Source organism: Chelonia mydas, chromosome 5 (genome assembly GCF_015237465.2).
Source record: "Chelonia mydas isolate rCheMyd1 chromosome 5, rCheMyd1.pri.v2, whole genome shotgun sequence".
Classification (NCBI taxonomy): domain Eukaryota; kingdom Metazoa; phylum Chordata; order Testudines; family Cheloniidae; genus Chelonia; species Chelonia mydas.
The window spans coordinates 131,654,315-131,673,390 of NC_051245.2; the positions used below are offsets into that span (position 1 = coordinate 131,654,315).

General features: G+C 49.8%; 1 protein-coding gene across 3 annotated transcripts in view; it reads right to left on the reverse strand.

Moving 5' to 3' along the window:
• Nucleotides 1-19,076, reverse strand: part of CORO2A (coronin 2A) — a 103,489-nt gene that overhangs the window by 46,992 nt on the left and 37,421 nt on the right. For 2 of the 3 annotated variants that reach the window (XM_037902362.2, XM_027820403.3), the window contains exons 2-4: nt 12,959-13,037; nt 7,463-7,663; nt 3,847-3,963 (exon numbers count right to left, since the gene is read on the reverse strand). In XM_037902362.2, the coding sequence (XP_037758290.1) occupies nt 3,847-3,963; nt 7,463-7,663; nt 12,959-12,961 (321 nt within the window). In that variant the 5' untranslated portion in view covers nt 12,962-13,037. The remainder of the gene's footprint in view (nt 1-3,846; nt 3,964-7,462; nt 7,664-12,958; nt 13,038-19,076) is intronic. The other variant, XM_043547635.1, reaches the window with a different exon arrangement.

Consider the following 19,076-nt stretch of genomic DNA (forward strand, 5'->3'; position numbering starts at 1 on the left):
TACAGACATAGTTGCTGATCAGTATTCTGAAATAAATTACAAAATAATTGAAACTGGTGTGATTATATAGTGTTATTTTGACAAATAAAATATGCAGAATTTTAAAATATTGTGTGCAGAATTTTTAATATTTTGGTGCAGAATTCCCCCAGGAGTATGAATTGGAGCTGTATGCATTCGAATTGGCCTCCCAGACAGCTTTTAGCCAAATCACGAAACAAAGATTTGGCATAAATTGAAATGTCTGAGGAGGCATTAACATTCCCTGGTTGTCCATTCAGGCTCAGATCCGGCTTTTAGGTTTTGTGCAAAGCTGTCATCCATGACAGTAGAAGCTGAGCACTTGGAATGCTGTCAGGGAGAGACCCATCGCAACGTGGACTGTGTAGTGCGGGATAGGAAGGAAAACACTATGGAATCCTGAACTCTAATGTGAGAGAGAGATACCAGTGGAATGCATTTCTAATTACTTCACCTCTCTGTTATGTGGGAGAGCTGGATATCTGAACATTGTCACTGCTGAAACTGTCAGTAAAAAACAACCTGGCACAAACACACCACAACCAAGGGCATTGCCCCAAGCACCTGTGTGACGTTCTGTACCTGCGGGGAACACCCTACACCCCCATGTTCATCTTTATAAAATGACTGTGTGGTATCCAATACAAAGTTTGTCATGTTGGGTGTCTTCGGAAGGCTCATGCTGCACTGAGCATTGTTGTTATAGTGATCTTATAGTAATTGTTGTTACAGTAATGTTATAGGTTATAATTTCATGTATATAATTATGAGGCTGAAAATGTATCCTCATGGCTTAAAATAAGCACAGGAAAAACTCTCCAAGAACAGAGAGACAGTTCACCTCTCACCAGGGCAGGTATGGGACAAACCCAGCCCAGCCTCACGGGAACAAAGGACGCTGGCCTCGACAGCTACAAAGGATCTGTTGGACTCTTGAGTGAGTCACCCCCTTCCTTTGGTCAGTTTGAGATTGCAATAAGGTAATGCTCACCTGACTCTGAAGGGGGGGAGCGGGGCAAAGCCAAGAGGGAAGAAAGGACGTGATAAAAGGGAGAGACATTTGCCATGCTCTCTCTCTCTCTTCCACCTCCATCTACAGACACCACACCAAGCAACTGAAGTGCTGATCAAAGGGGAGAGCCTGGCTGAAGGGCAACCAGCCAGCCTGTGGGGAGAAGCATCTAAGTTTGTAGGGGCACTGAAAGATCAGCTTAGAATGCGTTTTGCTTTTATTGCATTTGACCAAATCTGACTTGTTATGTTTTGACTTATAATCACTTAAAATCTATCTTTGTAGTGAATAAATCTGTTTGTTTATTCTACCTGAAGCAGTGCGTTTGGTTTGAAGCGTGTCAGAGACTCCCCTTGGGATAACAAGCCTGGTACATATCAATTTCTTTGGTAAATTGACAAACTCATATAAACTTGCAGCGTCCAGCAGGCGTAACTGGACACCACAAGACAGAGGTTCCTAGGGTTGTGTCTGGGACCAGAGATATTGGCTAGTGTCATTCAGCTGCACAATCCAAGCAGCAGCTTACATGCCGGAGGCTGTGCGTGAACAGCCCAGGACTGGGGGTTCTCACAGCAGAGCAGGGTCAGGCTGGCTCCCAGAGTCAAGGATTGGAGTGACCTAGCAGATCACTGGGGTCCAGATAACACCAGAAGGGAACGTCACAACCTGCAACATTGACTCTATGACTTAGGGATGGTATTTGGCAGGACAAACGAGGTTCATGGGTCTTTCTCTCACGCCTCTCTTCTCCCCAGTCCTTCAGTCAATTGCACCCAGACTGAGAAAAACTATTTTCGTTTCCACAGACCTGTAGTGCACGCACCAATGCAGCTGTTATGTCTTGGTTGTGTGAGTAAAACACACAGAATCATAGAAATGTAGGGCAGGATGGGACCTTGAGATATCATCAAGTCCCACCCCCAGTGCTGTGGCAGGACCAAGCAAAGCTAGACCATCCCTGTCCAAATTCTTTTTAAACGCTTCCAATGATGGGGACTCCATAAACTCCCTTGGGAGCCTTTTCCAAAGATTAACTACGCTTAGAATTAGAAAGTTTTTTCTAATAGCTAACCTAAATCTCCATTTGCTGCAGATTAAGCCTGTTACTTATTGTCCTACCTTCAGTGGACATGGAGAACAACTGATCAGTCTTCTTTAATACAGCCCTTGACATACTGGAAGAATATTATCAGGTCCCACCTCGGTCTTCTTTTCTCAAGACTACATATACCCAGTTTTTCAACCTTTCCTCGTAGACCAGGTTTTTTAAACCTTTTATCATGTTTGTTGCTCTCCTCTTTCTGGGGCCTCACCAGTTCTGAGTAGAGTGGGACAATTACTTCTACATCTCTAAGACCTCTGCCCTTGCGCAGACGCAGGGGCCGTAGTGTGTCAAGGCATCCGCTGCCTGTTACACACACATGCGCCATCTTGTGGAAAGATTTCAGAGTAACAGCCGTGTTAGTCTGTATTCGCAAAAAGAAAAGGAGTACTTGTGGCACCTTAGAGACTAACCAATTTATTTGAGCATAAGCTTTCGATGAAGTGAGCTGTAGCTCACGAAAGCTTATGCTCAAATAAATTGGTTAGTCTCTAAGGTGCCACAAGTACTCCTTTTCATCTTGTGGAAACTTTACTTTTGTTCCTTCTTGTTTTGTTTTCCTCCTAAAATAAAAGTCATTTGTATTGAAAGTGCAGGATTGTTCACTGGATATGGAAAACCTTAATGAGTGTGTTATGTTAATTGCTCAAAGAAAACTCAACACATCAATTTGAAAACATGGACCAAATTAATTTCTCAAAGGGGTTTAGTTTAAGAAGCACAGGAATTGCCAGGGTAAATCTGACACAAGGTCCACCTAGTACCCTGTCTCAGACAGTGGTCAGTCCCAAATATTTTAGAGAAAAGTGCCACCACCCCTCCATCACCACCTGCACCCCCACCATGAAGGAATCTTCCTAATCCCTAATGGTTAAAATGTGGTTTAAACCCCGAAGCAGCAGGTTTAATATCTCTTCCAAAATATGTGTTAGCATTGTACTCTTGTAACTTTGACTATTCTTGTCCTTCCTATAAGCATCTGGTCCCTTTTGAATCTTGCTATATTCTTGGCCTCAACATCTTTCTGTGGCAGTGAGTTCCACGGGCTAATTATGTGTTGTGTGAAAAAGTATTGCCTTGTATTGGATTTGAATTTGCCAAACCCCCTTTTAATTTCTTTGAATGTCCCTAGTAGCACCTTACTCCTTGAGTGGTTCCATTTATTTCAGTGGGGCTCCTCATGGAATACTGTGCAAATCAATGGGAATAAGGGGGGGGGACAGACTCTAGTCCTATGTATTTGCTTGGGCCAGATTCTGACCTCCCTTCTACTTGTATTAATCCAGAGTGATTCCACAGAATAGCTGAGAGAAGGAACAATCCTCAAGAGGTGACCACACCACAAATGCATCTACAGCAGAGCATTCTTCTGCCACAGATTTTGCAACGTGTGTGGCCACATCTGTGTGGAAACACAGGGTTCTGAGCTCTGCACAGACATGGAGCTGATTTCCCCCCTCGCTTGTTTTCAAATGTAAATGTGTTCAATATCTCACAACTGGATCATTACCTCTTGCTCAGGCAAAACCCCCACTGAAACCTATGAGCTTGAGTGTAATGACGAGTGACTTCGTGGAAGAACAGCACTTGTTAGCTCTGTTCAGGTAGAGGAGACCCTCTCCCTGAGGCTCTTGCACGGTATTTTGTGTTTCTTTCCCAAGGAAGAGCATTAGCAAATTAGTAACACAGAACGAGCCAGGAAACTTACAGTGGCATCTTCAGAACAGGAAGCGATTACAAAGTCATCAAAAGGGCTCCACTTGATGTCCAGGACGTTTCCTTTGTGCCCGCACACCCTGGGGTAGTGAGGGTCAAGCTTGCCTGTCTGAAAAGAACAGCAAGGCTCTGTTAGCTCAGAAAGGCTACATTTGGCCACAGAACAGCAGGAGGTCTCCATGCAGGCTGGCCCTACAAGGCTGGAGCTAAGCTCCTTGGCACCTCACATAGCAAGAGCCACAGTGCTCAGTTTACTGGAAATGGGTCCATGCTTGCCCTTAAAGCCATGTCCTCCTAAGCTCAGGACAGGCTGACACTACATACTTACTTCGGTATAACTACTTCCCTCAGGGATGTGAAAAATCCACACTCTTGAGTGATGTAATTATACCAACCTTAAACCCCTGTGTAGACAGTGCTACGTTGACGGGAGAGCTTTTCCTGCCGACATAGCTACCGCCGTTCACAGAGCTGGAGTTATTAAGCTGACAGGAGAACTTAGAGCATCTTCACCAGAAGCCCCACAGCGGCACAGCTGTGTCAGTGCAATTCAAGTTTCTAATGCAGACCTGCTTCTTCGTCTTTGCCTTGCCACACTCCCTCTGAGCGCCTACAGGAGAAAAGCCTTGTGATGATTGAGCCCTGCCAAGGAACAGGGCAGCATCCTGGAGCCACTGACCACATCCCAAATGGTGGTAATGAGTAAGGAGCAGCCTGATTCCTAGCTCTCATCACAAGGGGGCTGTAATGGATTTGACGACAGACAAAGGGCGTCGGGAAAACTCTACAGCTCAGTGCCAACCCTTGCTAATGGAAAACAGGAAACTGAGTCAGTAGTGAACAGAAGAACGGCCCTATTGGGTCAGACCACTGATCCATCTAGCCCAGGATCTTGTCTTCCTACAGTGGCCAGTGCCAGAACCTTCAGAGACCAAGACCGAATGCACTCCTGTATGCACACCATACACACCACTGTAAAAATCCTTGTATAAAATATGCCTCGTGAGGTATCATTTGAAAACAACTCGCGTCAATTATTGGATGGTGAATTTATGTAGCAACATTATATGTAAAGTTATGAATTCCCCTGTATGATGATGTTAGCAAATGTTCAAACCCACACAGCCCTGACTAGGCAAAAGCACAGGTCTATCCTAAACAAAGGCGTGTGTATTTACCTCAGTTTACATATAAGTAGTAAGCAGAGTCCTTGAAACAGCAAGAGGGGGAAGTGGCAGGATCCAAGGCAAATCTGCTTTTCGCCATACACAGGGGAGAAGAAAGAGCAAGGAGCCACCTTCACTCCCAGACTCCACATTGCCTTCCTTACTTCTTGAACCTTGAAACTTCAAGAACACCCCAACGTATCCCCCTCTACCCCTCTCTCTCTTTCACCTAACACGACAAAGGAAGCAGCCCTTGGACTCTGGGAGACAGCCTGGCCTGAAAATTTGGTCAGCAATGCTACTGGGAACCTGTGGTAAGGATTTTACCTTGAACCAAGTCTAGTTTGTTAAGTTTTAGAAACTAGGAAGCATTTTATCTTTATTTCTCTTGTAACCTTTTCTGAATTTAATGCCTTCTACTTGTATTCACTTAAGATCTAGTTCTTTGTAGTTAAATAAACTTGTTTTATTTTTTTTAATCTAAACGAATCCAGTGCTGCGTTTAAACAGAGCTGTTTGGGTAATTCCAGTTAAAGTGGCAAACAGTTGGATATTGACCCCTTACAGGAGCCATGGCCCTCTAATATCTGAACTGTCCAGCAAAGGGCTGGACACTGCAGAACACATGTTTTGGGGAAAATCTGGGATGAGGGGTGTGGTGAAGTCACCCTGCAAGCGGGTAACCAAGGCTGCTGGAAGCCGGAGTATGGCTGGGGTGTTGCTGACAGGCTGCTCAGGTCAGAATTGCTGGACCAAGGACCGCAGCTGTACACGGAGACTCAGGCGGTGACCGGCATGCTGTTTGGCAGTTTGTGCGTTTCCCAGATTGGGAGCTACAGCAGCAAAGCGTTGTGAGGCACCCAAGGTTGCAGGGCAGGTGGTGACAACCCCTCGCTGGTCTGGATTGCACCCTGGACTATGGCAGAAGGAATGAACAGAACAGGGCACTTATCAAGTCATTCATCCCCAGTTGTCCAGTCCCAGCTTCTGGCAGCCGGAGGTTTAGGGACACCCAGAGCATGATTTTCTATCCCAGACCATGTTGGCTAACAGCCATTGATGGACCTGTTCTCCATGAACCGATCTAGTTCTTTTCTGAATACAGCTATACTTTCGGCCTTCACAACATGCCCTGGCAAGGATTTCCACAGCTTGACTGCGTTGTGTGAAGAAGTGCTTCCTTATATTTATTTTAAAACTGCTGCCTGGGATGGGGGGGTCTGAGAGCAACCCCCGGCCCATGTCTCTGCCCTGGGCAGGTGGAGGGTCTACAGCTCCCCACAGCTGCCCACCCAGCTCTTACCATGGCCTGGCTGCAGCTCTTTGGCCCCCAAGACCCCACCTCCAGGCCAAGCTGGAAGCCGGAGCTGGGTCAGGGTAAAAGGTGAGCAGGCAGCCGTGGGGAGACATGGATCCTCCACCTGCTCTGGGCGAGGAGCCCAGCGGGGTGGGGACATGAGCAGGGGGCTGTTCTCGGGCCCCCGCCCCTCCCCAGGCAGGTGGAGGGTCCGTGGCTCCCCAGGACACTCTTACCTGGACTGGGCTCCAGCTTCCAGCCTGTCTGGTGGGTGGGGCCTCGAGGGGAAGAGGAGGGGCAGGGGGTTATGCCTGTGGCGAAAAGTGGATCGTCTAGGCCCATCCACCTTCAAAAGTGGGAGGGCCACAACCCCCTGGACCTCTCTGTTCCGGTGCCCCTGCCTGGGCAGTGTGATGTGCTGTCCAGGCACCAAGAGCCCTCTCTTCTCGTGCTAAAGGCTAAAGCAAGTTGAATACAGGAATGCAGGACAGCTCTTAAGCATGTGCCTAACTCTCCTGAAGTGGGATCTAAATAAATAAATGTCAAATACCCCTCTCCTTTCTGTTGTCCCGCTCTCGACCCTGATTCAGTGAACTCGGAAGCAGACTTTAGCTTTAAGAACATGAATAGTCCCACTAAAGTCACGTGCTTCAGTGCTTTGACGGATCAGGGGCCTACAGTGCTCTGCATGGCCACCGAGTCGCCTCTATTCTTTAATCAGGGATTAGTTCAGAGGCCAAAAAGGCTCCTTGTCTGTGAACAAAAGCTAGAACCGTGTAATTACAGAGCTATTTGCTCTCTCCCTTTCTACAGTTTATGGTTATTATTTATTATTGTTTTGCAGTTGCTCCCAGAGGCACGGAAGGCGCCCAGACGCCAGGGTGATGAGCATCAGGACCAAACCCTGGGAGGGAGGGATGGATACGCAGACCCCTGCTGGGCTGGGTGCTGTACAAACACGTAACAGAGGGTCCCTGTCCCGAAGAGCCTCCGGCCCTACCAGGCATTTTGAAAAACACGCAGCAACAATACCCAAGCCTTCCCGTTGCCATCACCACCACCTTGGATCCCTGCTGCTCCACCTTCGCACTCCAGCGCGGGCTATCGGGAGAAGGGGCAGCCCATGCCCCCCGGGCCCTGCTCACCTGACGGATGGGTATCACGAGGAAGGCCCCGCCCCCTGCACACTCTGTCACGACAGCAATGAAGTGGGGGTTGACAGCGCAGAAGTGGTTGTCGTGCACGCTGCAGGTGATGGGGACGCAGTCGTAGCACTTCTCCTTGCTGGCAGGCTTGCCGTACACGTGGCGGAACTTGGAACTCCGGTACTGAGGGTGCCATGACATCTGCAGCCGTCAAAACACAAGACAGGTGGTGAGGCCGGGACCATCCCCTTGCTATCGGACATTGGCGTGGGTTTGAAATTCAGCCCAGCGCCTCCCACTAACTCAGGCCTGCTTACACCTGCAGCGCAATCAGCCCCGGTACACACCTGTCTCCAGAATGCCGGGTCCTGACCTGGGGGCAGTGCACACACACCCCTGGAGCTATTTCCCTCTCCTCTGTTTTGTGACCCCCCCGAAATTTCCCCTTTCAGACCACTCACGGGCCCTTCTCCCTTTATCTTATCTTGCCCCACCCCAAACGCCTCCCAAGGCCACCCGCGCAGTCAGCCAAGCCCAGCCCTGCAGCCACACCCTAAATCAAACTGCCGGCAGCTCAGCAAAGACAGCATTGTGCTCTCCCTCTGGAGAGAAGCCAGATCACTCCAGTACTCACTCGCGATGATGGGACTGGCCACCTGAGAGCCCTTGCAGTGGGAAGAGATGCCAGGTGTTGGGTTCCTCCTATCCGCCCCCGCCCCCCGCACGCACACGCACACACACACACACACATACACACACTCTAAACTGCCTCTGCCGGGTTAGCCCGGTAGTGTACACCTGCAGAAGGAGGAGTTCTGCCCCCACTTCCCCAAACAACAGTAGCCGTCTTCTGTCGGCATAGCTATCTCTACGCTGATGGGGCAGGTGGAGGGGGGCGGGGTGGCTGCCGGCACAGCTGTGCTGCTGGGAAACGTGGGGTTTTCACACTGCTGACTGACAGAGCAGTGCCAGTTTAAGTTGTAAGTACAGCCCAGGCTTGAGACAGCGCATCCTGGACCCAGGCGCTGCCAGCTCCATTCTTAGGAGTGACTTGCCACTGAAGGAACTGAAGGCTGAAGGAACGGCTGCTGCAGTGCCGGGGAGGGAGAGAGGCCTGACCCAATCCCGGCCCTCTTGCCAGCTTGACTTTGGCACCAATGATCAACTTTTCTCCTGGTGCTTTCAGTGCTTCTTTTTAGGCACCGGAGAAGATCATCGGTGCCAGGACTCCCGACCGGCGGAGGAGCAATCAACACCAAAGCTGACGTGCTTGGTGCCGAGTCTGAGTGCAGGTCCAGTGCTGGTCTTAGGGCAGCCTCCATGAGGCGGATTTTCAACCTCGCTGCCCAGTCTTTCCTGGTGCAGGGTTTGAAGTCTCTGCAGATCTGCCAGCGGTCTTTCCTGTGAGCTCCCCCACAGCACTTGAGACAGCTCGTGTGCAGGTCGCTCAATGGCATCGACCTGCCGCAGGAAGTGCAGGGCTTGAAGCCCACTGACCGAGGCATACCCCAGCACTGGGGGGCAGACAAGCCTCTCCAACCAAGTGCGAAGGTGTCCAAACACACTAACTACTACTACTAACGATCAACTAAAGAAAACGACAATAACTATGTGAACTAGAGAAGAGACGGAAATCACTGGGAAGAACTGCCTGAGCAATGAGAGGAGTTCCAGCCACCGTCATGGGCAGTAAGAAGGAACTAAAGGGGCATGGGGTCAGCAGGGCCCCTTATACCAGTGCTATGGGCATGTGGCATCAGAGGGCGCTGGAGCTGAACCAAGGGATACCACTAAGGGAAAAAATTCCAGTAACTGTGGTTGGGGCACGCGCACACCTCCATTGGAATGGACATGTGCAAGCATGTGAAGAAGCAGCAGCAGAAGAAGCCTATACCTCTCCAGTTATTCAGATTGACAGGATCTCCTTTCTTCAGGATTGATACAATTATTGTCTTTAGCCAGTCATCCAGTACCTTCTCTTGCACTCATACCATCTTATTTATTTTTCCTAATGCTTTGAGAGCACTTGTCCCACCAGCTTTTAGCAGCTCTGCTGTTCTATAGTCTGTTCCTGCAGCTTTCCCATTTTTAACTGTTTCACTGCTCTTTCTATTTCTTCTTCTGGCGACGGTTCAGTGCTGATATCCATTCGGTCTTGCAAGCTGCCCTGTTCATCTAGCATGTCTTGAATGGTTGCCTCTGGATGACCTACAGGAGTCAGCCCTTTGTCAAAATGCTCCTTCCATACTTCCAGCACCTCGTCAACCTTTGTAGTCCATTCACCGGTACCTTCCTTGCTGCTTGCATCGTTAGCCTGATTGTGTTTCCATACAACTTATCTTTTTTGTATATTGTTTTCAGATCTTGTTTTCTTGACACCTCCTGGAGTTGTTGAGCCTCTTCTTTTCAGAGCTTTGGCTTGTCCTAATTTTGGGATTTCTTCACTGCTTTGTACAATGCTTTTACTTCCTGTGCTTTCCCAGAAGTCTTGGCTTGTTTGCAGGTTTCCTGTAACATTCTCTTTTCGTTGCTTGACAAGGTTTTCCTGACAACAAACTGAGCTTGTTAAGTTATTGGAAGGCATAAGCTAACAAGGAAAAGCTGGACAAGCAACGTTGGGTGCAATGTGATATTAATGTAATAATACAACGTTAACTTCCAAGGAGTTATGACAATTTACATCAGATGAGCATCTGCCCCTTTCATTGCAAGTATCTCAGAAGAGGGACTATAGGCTACATCCTGAGAATACTAGTCAGTTTTTTGCTGAATCCTTATTCAGGCAAACGCTAGCTCACTGGGAGTTTTGCTGATTAAAAACGTAGTCAGGCCTGCCTTTTCCTGCCCCTGGCTCAGTGCTGCATATACCCCCAGAGTGTCACCAATTATCCCAACAATACACTGGGGGGTCTTCAGCTCAATACAGCCGAATCCAGCTCCCAAGGGTCAGTGCATGAGACAGGCTGCCCTTCTGCTCCCCTGGCAATGCAACTGCCCTAGGGCCAGAGATTACCTGGTTTTAGTCTAGGGTGACCAGGTGTCCAGTTTTCATAGAATCAGAGAATATCAGGGTTGGAAGGGACCTCAGGAGGTCATCTAGTCCAACCCCCTGCTCAAAGCAGGACCAATCCCCAATTTTTGCCCCAAATCCCTAAATGGCCCCCTCAAGGATTGAACTCACAACCCTGGGTTTAGCAGGCCAATGCTCAAACCACTGAGCTGTCCCTTCCCCCCCAAAGGTAAGACAGGAAACACAACCTCAGGGAGGGCTTGTCCAGAACACTCTGTTGAAGAGGGACCCTGGTACATAGGCGCTGACTCCATGGGTGCTCCGGGGTTGGAGCACCCATAGGAAAAATTAGCAGGTGCTCCACACCCACCGGCAGCCAAGCTCCCCTCTCCTTGCCTCCTTCTTCCCCCCTGAGCGCGCCGCATCACTGCTGCTCCCCCTCCCTCCCAGCGCTTCCTGCTCCCCCACCGCCTAACAGCTGTTTGGCGGTGCTTAGGACTTTCTGGGAGGGAGCCGAAGGAGCAGGGACGCGGTGCGCTCAGGGGAGGAGACGGAGAAGAGGCGGGGCAGGGGCGGGGACTTGGGGGAAAGGGTGGAATGGGGCAGGGCAAGGGTGGTGCAGGGATGGGGCCAAGGGTGGTGGGGGTCGAGCACCCACCAGGCAGAGGGGAAGTCGACGTCTATGCCCTGGCGGGTCCGGTCAGTGGTGCTAAGGCAGGCTATTCCCTACCTGTCCTGGCACTGCGCTGAGCCCCAGAAGCAGCCAGCGGGTCCGGCTCCTAGATGTGGGAGCTATGGGTCTCCGCACACTGCCCCCACCCCCCACCTACTAGCACCGGACCTGCTGGCCACTTCCAGGATGCGTGCAACTCAGTGTCAGGACAGGCAGGAAGCCTGCCTTAGCCCCGCTGCGCTGCTGACTGGGAGCCACCTAAGGTAAGCCCGCACCTCAACCCCAAGCCCCAACCCCCTGCCCCAGCCCTGAGCCCCCCCCCAAACCTGGAGTCCCCTCTTGCACCCCAAAACCCTCATCCCCGGCCGCATCCCAGAGCCTGCAACCCCAGCCCAGAGCCTATACCCCCTCCTGCACCCCAACCCCATGCCCAAGCCCTGAGCCCCCCCAAACCTGGAGCCCCCTCCTGCATCCCAAACCCCTCATCCCCACCCCCACCCCAGAGCAAGCACCCCCAGCCCAGAGCCCTCACCCCCTCCCAAACTCCAACTCCCTGCCTCAACCCACAGCCCCCTCCCACTCTCCGAATCCCTCGGCCCCACACCCCAGCCTGGAGCCCCCTCCTGAACCCCAAACCCCTCATCCCCAGCCCCACTCCAGAGCCCGCACCCCAAGCCAAAGCCCTCACCCCCCCTGCACTCCAACCCCCTGCCCTAGCCCAGTGAAAGTGAGTGAGGGTGGGGAAGAGCGAGCCACAGAGGGAGGGGGAATGTAGTGGGTGGGGGCGGGGCCTCGGGCAAGGGGCAGGGCTAGACTGTTCCGTTTTGTGCAATTAGAAAGTTGACAACCCTATTTTAGTCTCCTGTTTGTGACATGTACACATCAAGCCAAGCTATGGGAGAGTGAGCTCTGCAAGTGGTCTGAGTTCATTGACAGTGGCTAGCAGGCAGAGCGAGGAGACGAAACCAGCAGCAATTACCATGCCTAGGGCTAGGCTCCATGCAGAAGTGGCTCTGGTACAACTTACACCAGGTTTCAAAGCAATTCATTAAAACGGTGCAGCGTGGACATGCAAATACATTACAGTGTGCTTACTGGGTTTAGCTTCACGTATTTAGTATCTTACACCAGTGTCACTGGGAATGAATCTGTAACAGTGACCCTGTAATTAGCCAGGGTTCAACCCATTTGAGAGAATCCGCATGGGGGTTCACACCGGTTTAACGAAATCTGTGTAAAAACACCCCTGTCGATAAACTAGGGGGTGAATCAGCAAGGATCCGCTGTGGAGGGGATTTCTGAAATGGGTGTCATCAGATTCTGGCAGCAAATCCTTGCCAGGATACTGAGGAAACCACAATGTGTAAAAACCAAAACCAAAACCCAAAGAAAACAATCCCTCTCAGCTGCGATGCCAACTGAAACTCGGCGTCCCAGAAAGAGAGAGAATGAAACCACACCACAAATGCCTCCAGTTCTGCCAATCTCAGAGCTACACCCCGGCTCCTGCAGTGAGCACTGAGACCAGCGAGTCAATTGCTCCAGGCCAGGCACAATCCTCAGCCTCGGCACGTCTGCCAGCGCAGTCCCAGGACTGCCTTTCAGAGCGGGCTGCCGGGTTCGTCGCACACACCACGGGCACACCTCTCCCGCGGGGCGGGTGGTGGAGCCCTCTTTCCCTACCGGTTTGCTTCTGCTTGGGAATGGAAACCATTCCCTTCAGGCTGCTCTCTCATGCTGCTGTCAAAATCAATCAACCATGGGCTGGACTGCACATGTTACAACACCGTCTGCTTAGCATGCAACCACTTACCATCTCCCTGGAGGTGTGACCGACTGGAAGGACGAGGAGGAAGCGTTTATGGATCTTGGCTTTTACCTTCTGTCCGTCTCTGGAAGGCAATAATATAATGGGCTAAAATAAAAAAACCCAATCTAAAAGCAAGGAGCTTAGCAAGCCATCCTGACAGCGCACTGGGCAGCCTGCGTGCACACCTGAGTGTCTGTGGTGTGTACCAGCCTGCATGTGTGTGTGTGTCTGTGTGCCAGTCAAGCGCGAAAGGGGAACCTGACGTGCTGGCTGGACGGGCGTGGCCTAGCACCTTCCCTCCCTGCCAGGCAGGTAACCAGGCTGTGCTGTGCGCCCTGGCCTGTTTCCCTCTGGCCTCAGGGATTGGCTGCCTGCTCCTTCGGTGACTAAGCAGCCTCGCCGCAGCTGGGATCACGGATAGTGTCAGGGGTTGCTACTACCACAGACTGCTGCTAAAGATTTACACCGGTGGTTCCCTATAGCAGAATAAGCCTGTTTCCTTCGCAGTGCATGGCACACGAGTAATGCAACTGAAGCTTCAAGAGAGGTTATTTCCCCCCCACGCCCCTTTCATTTGCATGCAGGGATGGAAACGCTTCCCCCCCCCCATCACTCTGTTGGAGGGGGAACACATGGCGGATTGTGGCAAGAGGAGGCATCAGACAACACACAAGCCTGTGAAGTGTTGCTGCTGCACAAGCTGCACCCTGCTGTCCTGTCTCAAGGGCTTCAGGCACCTTTGGGGCCCACCCTCTTAGCACCTGGTTATTTAACATCTGGTTATTCAACCAGGACTTGGCCAAAGCATCAGCTAGGGAATAGGAGTGCCTACATTTCAATGGAAGCTAGGTGAATGCCTGTTACTGAGGAAGTCTTTCCTTGTTTGTCCTATTAAATAAGGGTTAGCACACAGACTGTACTTCTCATCCACAAAGCGCTTTACTAATAACAACATAATTCAGGGCAACATCCCTGTGATTCACTTAGTCGTCTCGCAGAATACAGCAACATCGTTGGAAAGAAATGGGGGGCGGGGGGGAGGCTATTTTTTAGGGCTTTAAAGCAATTCTTTGCACAGTGCGAGTTTGGAACATTTTACATGACATGCTCCCCAGGGCAGAGTCCGTAGTGGGTTGTAAAGCAAGTCACCCAAGAGAAGCTGTAACATGGCTTTCCAGTCAGCCTGTGAAATGGGGCTCGCAAGGGAGGGGGCTCCGAAACAATACATTGGAACCAGTCAGGAGAACTAGGATACAAAAAACTGGGGTAAATAAAAAATACAGCACAGCAAAACCCAGTGTTGCCAGCTCTTGAGATATTTGGTATTTCTCTTAAAGCCCCAGTTCATGGAGTCAAGTGAAATAATGAGACTCTAGGCTTCCATTAAAGAAAAGTCCATTTCTAGCCATTGTATTTGTGGTGAAAAGCTTGAAAAGATGATGCAAGTGTAACCTAATGGCTTCGAAATCAAAAGAGAAGGAAAAAAACCCAAATCCAATCTTTCTTTAAAAAATCTTACAGTTTTTAGGCTAATCTCATGATTTGGGGGTCTGACTCATGACTTTTGAATGCTTTAGTCCAAACCCAAAGTTTCAGCTACATCCCACATATAATAAAGCACCCTGCCAGGAGATCCACGAGTAAAACAACAGCAGGGCAGTTCTGCAGAGCAAGGGAATGGATCACCTTAGTCACGTACTGGTAAAATACTTTTATCCTTCAACGCTATTGGTGGGGACCCCGTTGCCCTCACGTAAAGCAGGAAAGCACATTCATCCTGCCCTGGTGGGGGAGAAGAGGCAGGCCCCCAAAATCAATACAGTTAGCTACAGCTGGAAAGGTGCTTTTTGCGGTGAGGACACCTCTCTGCCACAAGCTTGGCTGAGACCACCCACAAACTCAAACTCCTCCACCAGAGGGCAAGACTTTTAACATGAACTGAAGTTAAACTGGTGAGCTGGGAGTCCAAAGCTTTATAAACTATTCCTCTGGGGGTCCCAACCTTCCCCTCCTCAACGGATTTTACGTAGCTGAAATGTGCAGGCTCCAGTCCCACTCAGACCTGCACGGCTGAGATTTACTTTCCAAGGGTGATTGGCTCCCGGGTAGAGTGAGCCAGACAAGGACCCTGACGGTTTCCTGGAATGAGCACAGAGCAGCAAGTTCTGCTAGAAGACACTTATTGCATGCAAACAGAACTCTCACTAGGCATTAGCAGCTCAAGGTCAAGAGTGATTTTCCCTTGTCCCTCGGGCTCTCAGGAGAAAGCAAGTCAGAATGGCTGGTAGGACCCTATCCACAGCCTTGCAGATTTTCTATAAAGGTTTTTTACAGTGAAAACTGGCTCACAGCCTGTATGTGGCCCTGGACTCAGAGAGATCCATCCAGCACGTGGGAGCTGCCTCTTCAAGGGCTCGGGGAGGATTTGTGGCAGGGAAGTCAGCGATGCACTGGCTCAGGCAGGAATAATGAGATCTTTCTTCCCCTCCACGTTCAGTGAGGTAAAGGGCTGCATTAGTTGCCCCAGGAGTGGAGTTGGGGCAGTGTGACGGGTAGGCGCACTACAGAAACAGGAGTGCCAAAATGCCAGGAGAAATGCTTTCTCATTGTATTTCCAGCTAGACCAAGAAGGGGCTCTTTTCAAGCTCTCCTGCGAATTCCAACCCCACTCTGCAGACTCAGGAGGTGAAGCTAGAGCTGAGGTAGCACCCACCGTTGGAGAGGCTTGTCAGGACCCAAACTGCACCTCTGGAAGTTTACCTGCGAGAAGAATGTTACAAACCCAGTGGAAGAATAGGAAGCAAAGGGTCCAATTCCTTCCTAGGATAACTTCATTGGCTGCCATGGAGCTACACCAGGGAGGCCCTCACACTACAAGGGCATTCAGACAGATGGGTGTGTAACCTAACCACGATTTGAAGAGGGCTCACGTTTCTCCAGGATCACTATTACACATGTTGCTTGAAGCAGCAGTCTCCTGCTTTTTACCCATCCAGAAGGACTACATCGTCCAACAAATTGACAAACCCTTGCCATCTGCTCCCCCTCCATGCAGATCACGTCATATTGCATAGGACGATCCCTCCGATAGTGGAAGCCTGTTGTGATAAGAAAAGCTGCAATCGCTGTAGGGTACATGGGTCAGCAGCCTTGGTGCAAACAGCTGCTGGCCTCATGAGGAAGCTGTGTGAGTTTCCCTTTCATGTCTCCACCATGATCATCTCGTCAGACCTCTGCACATTGCAGCAATATCCAACTTTCTAGACTAAGGCCTTGACCAAGCAAACACTGCTGCAAACAGGTAACTAACTGCCTGGAGGGGAGTAGTTCCAGTGACTCAAATGTGTTAGCAGTAGTGGGACAAAGCACTTCCTCTTCAGTCAAACCCAGGTCAGCACTACAGGGCATTCCTTGGAAAAGCACCTGTCAGAACAGCCTAACGGATTAACTGGGAGGGTTTGTCAGTTTCATCTGAATAATTTTAATGTACACTTCCTGCTCATGGGCAGTCTCTGCTGTGCCTTCAGGAGAAGGAACAAGGCTGGAAAAAGGCAGATGGTGGCAATCTTTTAAAAATGTTACACCCTAGAGAGCTGCAGATTGGATTTGTGAAAGAAAGAAAGAAAGAAAACCATATTTAATTTTCCAAAGGAAAAGAAACATGCAACTCCATACATTTTGTAAACGGAGTATACCTGACTGGAACCACTGTTAACGGCCATGAGACAGCATTTTCTGGTAGGACTCTGTTAACGGAGACTTATCTGCTGAAATATTATAACGCAGTCAAGAGAAAACGGGACAGTGGATCATTTAGCAGCTGTAGTGGAGTAAACTTCCACTTCCCCTCTTCAGCCAGGAAAGTCTGGGACTTGTCCAAGTGATGGACACCAGAATCACTCTATCTGTTCTGATTCACCCTCTCCGCTATTTTGGTTTAGGTCTGAATGTGGATGCTTTTATTTTGAGATAACAGTGCCTTTATACTGAATTTGTTAAGTCAGTGAGGAGTAAGTCAGTTATATTACAATGGAGTAGGCATTTTCATACTGAAATAAGAGTCCATATACTGACCTACACTGAACTAACTGAGGGGATGAATTGCAACCGACAGAGTGATTCCAGTGTCATTCCCCATGTGGACAAACCCTAAAACCTATTAACTAGGATTACAAGCCAAAGTGTTCAATAGTGCCTGTTAATACTGTAAAAAGAAAAGGAGTACTTGTGGCACCTTAGAGACTAACCAATTAATACTGTTAATCACAGATATGTGCAGTACATGATGGATAATCTATTTTACGTCTCATTGATCAAGTCTAGGAGAACTGTTGGGAATTTTTAAAAAAAATTCATTGGAAAATACCAAGTTGTCAGGAAGATTTCTCAGGTCCAGGATGGAATTTCTGGTCAAAACAAAGGAGAGAGACCCACCTGAGAACACCCTGGTGGTTAGGACACTCAGCTGGAATGTGCGAGAACCAGATTCAAGTTCCTGCTCTGGTCAGACAGTCCTGAATCTGGTTCACCCGTATCCCGGGTGAGTGCCTTGTCCCCAAGCTAGAGTCAGTTTCTCGGGCTCAATAACTATTTATAAAACAGGAGAACTTGAGGAACACTGGCATGATAGCTCAGTGGCTAGGGCACTTGGCTGCGACTCCGGCTCCAGACTCTGCAATGCCAGGTTCTGATACCCCCAGTAAGCACCTAAGCCACTTGTCTGTTACAGGAGGGGTCTTGCTTAACAGATCTTTGTTTTGTTCCAATGCAAAACAGATGTCAAAACTTCAAAAATTGTCACACAATGGAATTCTTGTTTTACAGTTGCCTCCTAGGCTCCCTGTAAGGGCTGAACAAGGGCTGCTGAGAGGTGGGGAGGACTTTAGGGCTTGTCGATGTGGAGACTTAGTGTGTGGCAAGCAGGGCTGTGACTCTACTGGGCCACCCTGCTGTGCACTCAGGCTTTGTCTATACTGGACTTCTGTCAGTAAAACTTTTGTCGTGCAGGGGTGTGAAAAACACACACCCCTGGAACGACAAAAACACACACACCTGGAACAACAAAAGTTTTGCCAACGAAAAGCGCCGGTGTGAACAGCGCTTTGTTGGCGGGAGGGCTCTCTCCTGCCAACCAAGCTACCGCTGCTCATTGGGGGTGGAAGTTTTTTGTCGGCGGGAGGGCTCTCTCCCGCCAGCAAACAGCGGCTACACTGCATGCCTTTTAGTGGCACAGCTGTGTTGCTAAAAGGTGCGTAGTGCAGACACAGCCTAAGTGTCTGTGTGGGCCAGGCTGCCATGCATGACAAGTTCCCTTGTGCACTTTGATTTCTTGCTGTTTAGCAGCCTGTCAAAGTGCACTAGGGAACCTGTAGTGCAAGGTAGCAGGGTTCACACAGCCATGTAGTGCCCAGCCATCTGGGGCGCTCTAGATTCACATCCTGGCTTGCCACACATTAAGTCTCCACATAGCTTATGCTCAGATACATTGGTTAGTCTCTAAGGTGCCACAAGTACTCCGTTTCTTTTTGCGAATACAGACTAACACGGCTGCTACTCTGAAACATCTCCACATAGACAAACCCTGAGAAGTTCATGGCTCAATCCAGGATTTGCTGTTGCCTAAAAGATTACGGAATAATAGGACCTTTCGAAGCTACAGGCCTCTGCAGCCAGACAGAAATAAAGGTTCCAGAGTGTGAGAGAGTACAAAACAATAGCAAAAGAAAGAAGCCTGTATCTTCATTAGCCTGTATCTCACACATTGCCTTTAAGCCTTGCTTCTCTGCTCAGGAACACTGTCTGACAGCTGCTCAAATGCAAGCAAAGGTGGGTCTTTTAATTGACAAACAAACCTCACAGACATTTTCAATTGTGCATCCATCTGTCCTAGGACAGTCAGATCCTCTGTCCCCGCGTCCCCACATGCCCAGAGAGTCTCCTCAGCCCACATTATAACCTGGTGCTGTGGCTGACTGAAAGGAAAGGACAGCATGGCAACTCATCAGTGGCTGACACAGTGAAAGGCACTGCCTGAGTGAGCCTGTTCTCAGTGGTGTAATGAGCCCTTTTGCCGGCCGTGGGTCTCGCACAGGCAACAGGCCGCTCTCGGCCAGGGGAATGA